Genomic DNA, 12880 nt, shown 5'->3' on the forward strand with positions numbered 1-12880 from the left:
CCTGACTCCTTCCATGCCTGCGACCACTCGGCCAAAAAACGGGGGGTTGCGATTTTATTTGCCCGCCACCTCACCTTTGAACTCCTAGACTCATATACTGACAAAGATGGCCGGTTTCTTGTCCTGGTGGGAAAACTTAATAACAACCTCTGTACCCTAGCTAACGTTTATGCCCCTAACCAACGACAGGAACGTTTTTTCACAAGGCTAGATAACCTCCTTACTCGCGTCCAGCAAGGCGACCTCATACTTGCTGGGGACTTTAACTCAGTCTTGAATCCACAGATAGACCGCTCTCCCTCTCCCCTTACTGCCTTCTCGTCGGACTCCCTTTGCTCCAGATCCCTCCTCCGTCTCATGCGATCCCAACTTCTCTACGACTCCTGGAGGATAAAAGACTCCTCTGCCCGCGACTATACCTTTTACTCTGCCCCTCATAATTCCTACTCCCGCATTGATATGGTCGTGCTCAGCCACGATCTTGCCTTGAATCTCCCAATCACCTGCGATCTCGCAGGTTTGGTTTCACGTCCTCGCCCCATGACATGGCGCCTTAACGACTCCCTCCTCCACAACCCTGAGATACGTTCCCATCTTCGGGACACGATCTCAGACTATTTCACCCTGAATGATACCCCTGATATCTCCAGGTCCACCCTCTGGTTGGCACACAAGGCAGTTCTTCGTGGACACCTTATCAGCCTAGCCTCAAAAGCTAAAAAACAATCCCTCTCTCAATTCAACAAGCTCTCTATTAAACTCCACTCACTTGAGACCCAGCATAAGGCGTCCTCCGACCAGGCTGTCTTGTCCGAACTTCGTACTGTTAAGGCGGAACTTGATCTCCTTCTCACTGCACGGGTGGCCAAGCGTCTTAAGTGGCTTCACCAATCCTTTTATGAGAGGGGAGACAAGGCGGACAAGATCCTGGCGGCACGACTCCGCTCCACGAGAGCCAAAACCAATATTGTCTCTTTCAGAAACTCTCTCAATCAACTTGTCCAAGATCCCACTGCCATTAGAGCTGCCTTCCAATCCTACTAAGCTGACCCGTACAACCTCCCCCCCCCCCCCCACCTGGTTCCTCCCCTCTGCCCCACTCTAACCTCGTCTCCCACTTTCTTTCTGCTTCTAATTTGCCCAGATTAGCCCAGGACGCCATGGACCATATTAACAGCGAGATCTCGGTGGAAGAAATCACCCAGACTATACTCATGCAAAAAGTTGGCAAATCCCCGAGCCCGGATGGGTTCACAGCTCTTTACTACAAAAAATTCTCTGCTCTTCTCTCCCCCCACCTTCAGTCCCTGTTCAATAGGATTGTCCATGGCGATCCTTTTTCCCCTGAGATGCTGGAGGCTAGAATTGTGGTGATCCCCAAGGAAGGCAAGGACACCCTTAACTGCGCTAGTTACCGCCCTATATCTCTCCTGAACTTGGACCTGAAAATCTTTGCTAAGATCCTGGCCAACCGTCTTAACCCATACCTCCCTTCCCTTGTTCATTACGACCAAGTGGGGTTTATCCCGGGCCGTCAGGCGAGATATAACACCAGGCGTGCTATTGATCTTATACATATCTCGAACTCCAGGGGGTCCCCCACTATCATGCTCTCCTTGGATGCTGAAAAAGCATTTGACCGGATCTCCTGGAGTTTTCTGAGAGCCGCCCTGGAGGCCTATGGCCGGTGGCTTTCTCACTAGCGTCCTAGCACTATACTCCGCCCCCTCTGCCACAGTTTTAATCAATGGTGTCCCATCCGCCCCATTTAGCATCTCAAATGGAACACGTCAGGGTTGCCCCCTCTCGCCCCTAATATTTGCTCTCATTATAGAGCCCCTTGCTTCTCAAATTAGAGCGCATCCTGATATACACGGAATACAAGTAGGCCCCATAGATCCTAAAATTTCCCTTTTCGCAGATGACATCCTACTTTCTCTGACCCAGCCCCTTATCTCACTCCCAAACTTATTTTCAGTCCTACATTCTTATAGCCTTATATCAGGGTATAAGATCAACTACTCCAAATCCGAGGCCATGCTGCTTCATATCCCTCATCGAGAGGCTGAGTCCCTTCGTGCTAACTTTAATTTTAAATGGCAACCCACAAAGATTAAATATCTGGAAATATACCTAACTTCTCGTTATGATTCCCTCTTTCGGGAAAATTTCCCACCCCTCCTCACCAACATACTCGCCGACCTGACCTCCTGGAACAGTCTTTTCATTTCGTGGCTGGGCAGGATCATAGCGGTTAAAATGACCATAATTCCCAAATGACTCTATCTTTTCCAGACCCTCCCAGTGGCAGTCCCGGCCTCCTTTCTTCGTACTATCCAATGAGCCTTTGTGGGTTTTATTTGGAATCACAGACCCCCCCGCATTGCTGCCAATACCCTGAAAAGGCCAACCTCCTCGGGAGGTAGAGGCCTTCCTAATGTCAAACTTTACTACCTAGCCTCTCATCTATCCCATATTGTCACCTCTTATGCTCCTCCGGGATCGGTATCTTGGCTGGATATTGAGGCAGCCTTTATTGGTCTCCCGGACCTGACCCCCTTATGGGGTCTCCCCTCCACCTCCAACCTCTAAACTTCTCCCCACTATTAAATTCAACCTTAAAACTTGGGACTCCCTCTCCCTGAAGATGGGTCTCACCACTACCCCCTCGCCCTTGACCCCCATCTGGCAGAACCCTATGTTTCCTCCTGGACTCTCAACTACGAGGTCCCGTTTGTGGGTAACGCTGGGCCTCAAATTCCCGATCAACTTTGCCGATCGGGGCCATTGGTTGTCCTTGCCCGACCTCCACCAAAAGACCCCTTCACAACCACTTAATCTCTTCCAATTCCTACAAATACGCCACTTTCTAGACTCTCTCCCCTCCACCGCCTTACTTCGTCCCCTCACCCCCTTTGAAAGCTTATGCATCAACTCCCATCTCTCCAAAGGCGTAATCTCCCAAATCTACTCTCTTTTACTAGACTCCTCCCTTCCCCCCTCCCGGCCCCATGAGCTTGCATGGGAACGGGATCTCGGGCCCCCACCAGAAAGTGAAGATTGGGAGGACACGAGACTGGGATTGCTAAATGCTCCATTGCCACTGCTTTTAAGGAAACGGCCTACAAAGTTTACTACCGTTGGTACTACACCCTCTTTCCGTCTTCCTCCCCTGCTTGCTGGAGGAACTGCGGGGCTAGAGGCACTATGCTTCACATATGGTGGACCTGCCTGGCCATTGTGTCCTTCTGGGACCTAGTCCACTCCCTCCTCAACTCACTTTTGGAATCTCCTGTGCTGAAAGATCCTTGGATCTTCTTACTATGTTATCCTCCCCCGCTGCTCAATAAATTCTCTCAAAAGCTGGCCACACATATCCTAACGGCGGCAAAGTCGCTGATAGCTCTTAATTGGAAGAGCCCCTCCCCACCCTCCCTCCCCTCCATTAAAACTAAAATTTGGCACATTGCCTCAATGGAAAAGATTACATACTATCTCCACGACCGGGGCCACGTTTTTGAGCAGGTCTGGGCCCCCTGGCTCGCTGCTGAACACAGATTGCCGTCCCCCTCCTCATGCTCCTAGTTTCCTCCGTAGACCCATGGGCACTACCTACTATTTCTCCTCCCGACCTATCGCCTTCTCTTTTCTTCTCTCTCTCTCTATCCTCTTTCTTCCCTTTTTCTTGCCTGCTCTCGTCTCCTCCTTGACCCCCCTCTTCCCCTTTCTTCTGATCTTACTATTTCCAGGATATATACCATGCACAGATTGTACCGTGGTTCTTTCCTCTCCCTGTCCCTCTTTCCCATCTCCCCTCCCCGAACTCTACGTTTGAAGGTTACTGTTCTTTCTACACTGACTAACCTTGTTGTTTACTTGAAAACTTGTGGTTTATACTGGACGCTGGCTCGGATGACCACCTGTCCCATGTATTCATGTAGTGTTTTCTTTCTGTGCTTAACCACGTATAAATAAAGAATTTCAAAAAAAGAGACTGTCCCCATAATTGTATATACAAACTGAGGCATATCTGTCCAGACCAGATGGAGGGACTGACAGAGTTGATCTGCAGACGATGACCGGCTAGTGAGGAAGATTAGCCTCGCCGCTGCATTCAAAATGGATTGTAGTGGGGAGAGCCTATGTTTGGGAAGACCGGTCAGGAGACTATTACAATAATCAGAGCATGGATTAGAGGTTTTGCTGTGTCTTGTGTAAAGGCCCGTACACACTGGTCGATATATCGGCCGTTCTCCTGAACGGCCGATATATCGCGGGACCGTCGGCCAGTGTGTACGGCCGATACGTCTGTGAACTCCGTCGTTCACAGACGTATCGCGTCGGCCGCGGAGCACAGCCGACGGCCAATATATCTACTGATATATTGGCGCGTCGCTGTGTGTGTATGGGGCGGTCGGCCGACTGCCCTTACACATGCTGTGGCGGCCGGCGGTGATTGACAGCTGAACTGGGCGGGCGGGTGTACACGCCCGCCCAGTTCATGACGTCAGTCCCCGACAGATTGAGCAGTGTGTATGCTGAACACACTGCTCGATCCGTCTATAGATATATCTGCAGATCAATTGATCTGCAGATATATCTACTAATGTGTACCCACCTTAAGATATGGTCTTATTTTGGATATGTTTCTTAGATGTATGTAACATGATCTTGAGACAGATTGAATGTGGTGAACAAAGGGGTGTAGTATGGTATGCCAGCGGCCGGGCCCCCGGCGATTAGCATACCGGCGCCAGGAGCCCGACCACCGGCATATCAACAGCGTGGCGAGCGCAAATGAGCCCCTTGCGGGCTTGCTGCGCTCGCCACACTGCGGGTACGGTGGTGCACGCTATTTTATTCTCACTCCAGGGGGGTCGTGGACCCCCACGAGGGAGAAAAAGTGTTAGTATGTCGGCTGTCGGGATTCCGGCACCGGTATACTGTGCGCCGGGATCCCGACAGTCGGCATACTGAAGACCACCCGAACAAAGGACAGTCCAGAGTCAAGAATGACACCTAGGCATCTAAGCAGCTCCCAGAATAGATAACGCCCCCACAGAATGCTAAGCAGCACCCAGAATAGAGAATACCCCCACAGAATGCTAAGCAGCACCCAGAATAGATAACGCCCCCACAGAATGCTAAGCAGCACCCAGAATAGAGAATACCCCCACAGAATGCTAAGCAGCATCCAGAATAGATAACACCCCCACAGAATGCTAAGCAGCACCCAGAATAGATAATACCCCCACAGAATGCTAAGCAGCACCCAGAATAGATAACACCCCCACAGAATGCTAAGCAGCACCCAGAATAGAGAATACCCCCACAGAATGCTAAGCAGCACCCAGAATAGATAACACCCCCACAGAATGCTAAGCAGCACCCAGAATAGATAATGCCCCCAGAGAATGCTAAGCAGCACCCAGAATAGATAACACCCCCACAGAATGCTAAGCAGCACCCAGAATAGATAATGCCCCCAGAGAATGCTAAGCAGCACCCAGAATAGATAATACCCCCACATAATGCTAAGCAGCACCCAGAATAGATAATGCCCCCAGAGAATGCTAAGCAGCACCCAGAATAGATAATACCCCCACAGAATGCTAAGCAGCACCCAGAATAGATAACGCCCCCACAGAATGATAAGCAGCACCCAGAATAGATAATACCCCCACAGAATGCTAAGCAGCACCCAGAATAGATAATGCCCCCACAGAATGCTAAGCAGCACCCAGAATAGATAACGCCCCCACAGAATGCTAAGCAGCACCCAGAATAGATAATACCCTCACAGAATGCTAAGCAGCACCCAGAATAGATAACGCCCCCACAGAATGCTAAGCAGCACCCACAATTGAACACTAATTCCGGACTGAGTGCCCGATGGGAAGATCATGTGACACTGACGTCGGCGTAGCTCAGTCATATGATCTTCCCATCGGGCGGTCCGCCCAGAATCAGCATCCGACTGCAACAAGGTCTAATTTTTGAGAGTGTCGGTGTCAGGGGACTCAGAGTCTGTGAGTGCCGGGTGGCATGGCGTCAGGGCTGCCATCAGAAATTGTGGGGCCCGGGACTGACAAAACAGACAGGGCCCTTCCCTCCCCCAAAAAGATTCTGCGGCACTGCTCCACCCCTATGTGATGTCATACATTGTGACGTTACATATAGGTGGAGTGTTGCGGACCTCCAGGAACGGTTCACAGAGATCTGATGCACAGGGAAGGCTTGTTTTAAGAAGTCCTCCCTGCGTATCAGCCCGCTGTTGATTCACAGCCTGGTGCAGCTCTACAGGTATTGTTGGTAGGAGCCAGGGGTGGGGCCCCACTCTTTGTAAGGGCCCGGGATATCAGTCCCCCCCTGATGGCTGCCCGGCATGGCTTATCTTGCTGGGCGGACCGCACAAAACTTTAAGAGAGAACACTGTTGGTCCTCCAGGAATTTGAATTTGTTGGGTGGAGACAAAAGGAAACACATAGGAGGGATGAGAAGGATACAAATAGGAATGGCAGCATCAAGACGTAGCTTATACATAGCAAGGTATGAGGTCAGTGGAAATATGCACGGAGTACATCAATAGAAAAGTACCAAAAGAACTGTAAAAAGAGAGAATTCGAGCAACCGGCTAAACAGAAGTACATGTGCTAGATAGCATGTTCCCCTGAAGAAGGAGGATAACAGGGACCATTAAAGTTCTAATAATAGTTTACAAAAATAAAATAAAATACCAGTCTGTTGATTCAAACATTTGTAAGATTCTGCTTTGGTGTAAGATCACTTAATCTATATGGAGACCTCACTCCTTACAGAACATCTCAACTGCCTTATTTCTATTAGGAAAGGTGGCACGCCCGTCAAACTAGAGCAGTTGAAGCATCTTGACTTTATGAAGGGAGGGAGTGGATTCTGAAGTCTAATGTACAAGTATTATCTTTTTTGCAACAGTAATCCAAATTGTAATACGGGGTTAAATATCTATTTTTTTTATCAGGACCCAAATTCCAAAGCATAAAGTTAGCACAGAGGTACGCGAAAGGCTCAGGTGGTAGGTGAAGAGAGGACATAGTATTAATAAAACCAATAACTGTATACCAAAACCATTTAACTTTACCACATGCAATGGGATGTAGTCAGGTGACCGGTGGCCAGCATACTGACGCTGGGATCCCAGCTGCTAGGAATAGCCCTGTGCTGGGCATCCCCCCACATGTCTGAGTGCCTGATCGCGCTACGATCAACTCGGAATGACCCCCAATATGTTTACATTGAGCAGGTGATATATATGCCCTGTGGATAGGTGGAATGTGTACCTCTTGTAGATAAGCTGACTGTAACCTCTTCAAGCTGTCATCATAATGTGTAGTCAGATCTGACGCTCGGAGCATGCCAGAAATGTCAGTTTGCCACAAGTGAGATCCATTGTGATCCTACGAATTCAGCTATCAGTTGAGAATACAAATATTTAAGAAGGTATCCAATTGGCTACAAAATCGGGGGTCTTCGATATTTTTTTTTATATTACCACTGATTTTGTGGATCCTGTGTGTTTTCATGTGAAAAAAAAGTCATGGACCTATGTATTTTCGTGGCCGCAATTGGGGTAAAAATGCGTACTTATCGTGGAATTGGTTCCGCCTGTCTGAGGCACCCTCTCTTTCTCTCCCTCACACTCTCACTCTTTTTTGCTCCCCTCTCTTTTTCTCTCCCTCCCTCCCTGATACTCTCGCCAGCTCCACTCACTCTCTCACTCTCTCTCTCTTTCTCTCTCTCTCCTGCTTCCACAAGGGGCATTGTAGTGACAATGGCGGGGGGGCCCTTTCAAGATTTTGCTATGGGACACCCGTGGTCCTACTAACAAAGCTGTCACGTATTTGGGATCCAGGAAGGTATCCCTACTTTTTCATGCTCTTTTCCAAATTGGCACAACCTCACCGCGAGTAGTGTGAATTGGCATTTCTAATTGAATTGTGCGAATCTCTGCGAAGTGTACGAGTTTAACTCGCACCTAACTGAAATCCCCCCATAACGTCTGACTTAAAGAAACATTTAAAAAAAAAACCTGTTCTCTAGGCAGCTGATATATCTGGTAAAAGATCCCGGAAGGAAACAAAGTTGCATCCAGGATCATATACTGCACTTTGGAAGTACGGAAAGTACCTTTATCTCTCCAGTCAAAAAAGACAGAGTTAGGCAGTGAGGGGGGAAGAGAGGGATTTCCCCATAGAGGGACACAGGGTAAGTTAAGGTGCTTCCTATGAAATTCCTTATTACTAGACATCCAAGCATAATAGGTAACATGAAAAATAATCTGGATGAGGGTGGCTAGCGGAATATCAGATAATTTGGCATGCAAAAGACAGCTTGCTGACTATGGAGAAAATAGTGCTAAATCCAAAGTATTATCAGCATATGTACTTTTCTCCAAAAGCCAGTCACTGATATATGTAAAACAGACAGATAAGGAATAAGAATTTGGATCTGGCGTTCACATCCCTCCTATGCCATGCATGGTTTGCCATTTAGAGGTCTATTTACTAAGACTTAAGGCCTGTACACACTGGTCGATATATCGGCCGTTCTCTTGAACGGCCGATATATCGCGGGACCGTCGGCCAGTGTGTACGGCCGATACGTCTGTGAACTCCGTCGTTCACAGACGTATCGCGTCGGCCGCGCAGCACAGCCGACGGACAATATATCTACCAATATATTGGCGCGTCGCTGTGTGTGTACGGGGCGGTCGGCCGACCGCCCGTACACATGCTGCGGCGGCCGGCGGTGATTGACAGCTGAACTGGGCGGGCACGCCCGCCCAGTTCATGACGTCAGTACCCGACGGATCGGACAGTGTGTATGCTGAACACACTGCCCGATCCGTCCATAGATATATCTGCAGATATATCTATTAGTGTGTACCCACCTTTAGATAAAGTGCCAACGAATCAGCGTCTAACTGCCATATCAAAGGCTGGGTTTGAAAAATGACAGTTATGAGCTGATTGGCTTAGTAAATAGACCCCTTAGTCACAAGATATGACACATCGCACAATTAAAACTGTGAATATCAGTACGTGTTAAACTGATAGGCAACATTTGCATGAAATAGAATATTTGGGGAAAAATAATACATACTAGGGTATTCAATTATCCGCAAATTCGAGGCAATTTTTAGCCCGAAAATTTTTCGCAGCAATCGGCCGAAAATTGCCGCGAAAACGCTCCGTTTTTCGACCTATTCAATTCCGACCGGGTTTCACGTGAAAATTCTTGCAGTGAAAAGTGCAGGTGAAAATGGGGAAATCAGCCTGTACCCCAAAAAATGCTAAACTAACATAGGAAAACAGAAGAGAAGTGTGTTAGAGATCACATTAGAGAGTTTTTGGGGACTTAAATTGTGTGAAATGGCTGTTATATGCATTTTTTTTTAAATGCAAAAAAATTATAGAAAGCAAGTTTTTTTGAGCAAAATAAATGCTCTCATTAAATTTGGGGTACATGAAAATGGGTATAAGTATATATTTGGGTCATTTTAGGGTACTTTAAAAAAAAAGTGGAAACAGACCGATTACTCCCATCTGCAAGCCTAAAAAACACCCGTCCCACTCATAAAGCACCCCAATATACCTGTCCCATACCTTGAACCCCAATTTCCATCACTTTTTACTTTTTCACCCCAAAAATGACATGTCATTATTGGCCAATTAAAAATAATTAAAAACTTCAACGTGCCTAATTAGTCATTAAGGGGGGTGTCCCAGGAGTTCTGTACCATATCCAAACATTTTTACCTTAAAATAGTGACTTTTCCCAACTTTTCACCTGCTTCAGAGAAGGTGAAGTGAAATTAGTGAAAAAATGATCACCGATAAATTTTCCAGGATAATCGAATAGGCTGTAATTGCGTTTCACGTGAAAAGTCAGTTTTTTCACCCGAAAAACGGACTTTTCACGTGAAAAGTCCGTTATCACTGCTAATTGAATATACCCCATTGAATCACTGCCATGCAACCCAGCAGAGAGAGTGGAAGAGATTTCCAATTATCAAGTATATTAATAACTTTGGAAAGTGTAGGAGAGAAATTGGGCACTCCTAAATATTTAATCTTATCAGATGTTAAATGAAAAGAAGCTAGGTGAGGTACAGTCTTAAAAGAAGCAAGAGACCAACGCTAATTTTGTACTCAGGTCCTTATGTATTATATAGAGCAAAATAACTTTCAAGCGGTCAGAAAGAAGTTCTGTTAATATTATAGCCAACGTTCAATAAAAAGATACTCCTCCAAATGTATACATCCACCCCACCATATCCCCAGATTACCCACTCTGGGACTCCCCCACCAATATCCAGACAATTGTCACGTATGATAATACTAATTAATAAAATCAGGAGAATCAATTACCTTAAAAACCACTCCGGTATCTGTGAGCCATACTCAAAGCCTTCATCGAACCTGCGGAAATGCTCCTCAAATTCCTTTATAGTGTCATCACTAGTAGGGCACATTCCTTTTCCAAACAAGGTGTCCACCACGGCAGGATACATGACACGCCTGACAACAGGAGCGACATACAACACGTCACTGACTGTCAGTGTTTAGGTTTCTTTGCCTCTATACCTTTATTTGTAAGTTCATAAAGCACATTATGTTATGTATAACAAAACGCGTGGGTAGGAAAGAAGTATTCTTACAGTGGAGGTTTAATTGTCATTAGAGAAAAGGTTTACAAAAGGGAAAGCCATGAAAGAAGTTGGTGCAATACTCTTATCAGTAAAAAAGATAATGGCTAGCACTACACATAAACATAGGTTGCAACTGGATGACATTGCATTATAGTGAAACGTGTAGGTGATCCCTTAAGGAGGAATTCTACCCAGAACTTCAAATTCTGTTTTGTGTGAATTATTTTAAGCGCAAAAGATTACTTAGCAAAGGTATGGTGTTTAGGCTATCCGGTGTCCCCTCCGAAACCTTCTGCAAACCTGCATCTATTCTGCCAAGCTGTCGTCGTTTCTCCCAAAGCAGTCTCCCAAGGCACTGTACGTCACATAGGGTGTGCCCCTGTGAAAATAGGGACTGACCTGCTAAAGTTGGAACAGTTGTGGAATATACAGTGCATCTGGAAAGTATTCACAGCGCTTCACTTTTTCCATATTTCGTTATATTAAAGTCTTATTCTAAAATTGAATAAATTCATTTTTCCCTCAAAATTCTACACACAATAACCCATACTGAGAATGTGAAAAAAGTGTTTTTGAGATTTTTGCACATTTAATAAAAAAAAAACTAAGAAATCACATGTACATAAGTATTCACAGCCTTTGATATGAAGCTCAAAATTGAGCTCAGGTGCATCCTGTTTCCACTGATCATCCTTGAGATATTCCTATAGCTTACAGTAATTGGTGTCCACCTGTGGTAAATTCAGTTGATTGGACACGATTTGGAAGGGCACACACCTGTCGCATAAGGTCCCACACTTGACAGTGCATGTCTGAGCACAAACCAAGCATGAAGTCAAAGGAATTGTCTGTAGACCTCTGAGACAGGATTGTCTAGAGGCACAAATCTGGGGAAGGGTACAGAAAAATATCTGCTGCTTTGAAGGTCCCAATGAGCACAGTGGCCTTCATCATCCGTAAAATGGAAGAAGTTTGCAAGGGATCAGTACTCCCATTTGGAACCACCAGGACTCTTCCTACAGCTAGCCGGCAGTCTAAACTGAGCGATCGGGGGAGACGGGCCCTAGTCAGGGAGGTGACCAAGAACCCGATGGTCACTCTCTCAGAGCTACAGCATTCCTCTGTGGAGAGAGGAGCACCTTCCAGAAGGACAACCATCTCAGCAATTCACCAATCAGCCCTGTACGGTAGAGTGGCCAGACGGAAGCCACTCCTTAGTAGAAAGCACATGGCAGTCTGCCTGGAGTTTGCCAAAATGCACCTGAAGGACTCTCAGACCATGAGAAACAAAATTCTCTGGTCTAATGAGACAAAGATTTAACTCTTTGGCATGAATGCCAGGCGTCATGTTTGGAAGAAACCAGGCACCGCTCATCACCAGGCCAATACCATCCCTACAGTGAAACATGGTGGTGGCAGCATCATGCTGTGGGGATATTTTTCAGCGACAGGAACTGAGAGACTAGTCTGGATGAGGGATCAATGAATGCAGTAATGTACAGAGACATCCAAGAGGAAAACCTGCTCCAGAGCGCTCGTGACCTCAGACTGGGGCGACGGTACATCTTTCAGCAGGACAACGATCCTAAGCACTCAGCCAAGATATCAAAGGAGTGGCTTCAGGACAACTCTGTGAATGTCTTGAGTGGCCCAGTCAGAGCCCAGACTTGAATCCAACTGAACATCTCTGGAGAGATCTGAAAATGGTTGTGCACTGACGCTTCCCATCCAACTTGATGGAGCTTGAGATGTGCTGCAAAGAGGAATGGGCGAAACTGGCCAAAGATAGGTGTGCCAAGCTTGTGGCATCATATTCAAAAAGACTTGAGGTTGTAATTGCTGCCAAAGGTGCATCAACAAAGTATATTGAGCAAAGTCTGTGAATACTTATGTACATGTGATTTCTTAGTTTTTTAATTTTATAAAATTAGCAAAAATCTAAAAAAAAATTCATGTTGTCGTTATGGGGTATTGTGTATAGATTTTTGAGGGATTAAATGAATTTATTCCATTTTGGAATAAGGCTGTAACATAACAAAATGTGGAAAAAGTAAAGCGCTGTGAATACTTTCCGAATGCGCTGTATAACTTTCTTAGTCCCAATTCCAGCGCCCCTAGCTATACAAATACATGGTAATTCTCCTTGCACTACATGACTGTCGCACATTCCTGGTGTCCTCCTTATCTCCC

At 46.4% G+C, this 12880-nt stretch overlaps 1 protein-coding gene across 1 annotated transcript in view; it reads right to left on the reverse strand.

Annotated features, from left to right (window-relative positions):
• LOC134908950 (24-hydroxycholesterol 7-alpha-hydroxylase) overlaps positions 1-12880 on the reverse strand; it is a 182836-nt gene that overhangs the window by 133006 nt on the left and 36950 nt on the right. Inside the window, exon 4 of the mRNA XM_063915222.1 lies at positions 10410-10559. Coding sequence (XP_063771292.1) covers positions 10410-10559 — 150 coding nt within the window. The remainder of the gene's footprint in view (positions 1-10409; positions 10560-12880) is intronic.

The sequence above is a fragment of the Pseudophryne corroboree genome, chromosome 4, assembly GCF_028390025.1.
Source record: "Pseudophryne corroboree isolate aPseCor3 chromosome 4, aPseCor3.hap2, whole genome shotgun sequence".
NCBI lineage: Eukaryota > Metazoa > Chordata > Amphibia > Anura > Myobatrachidae > Pseudophryne > Pseudophryne corroboree.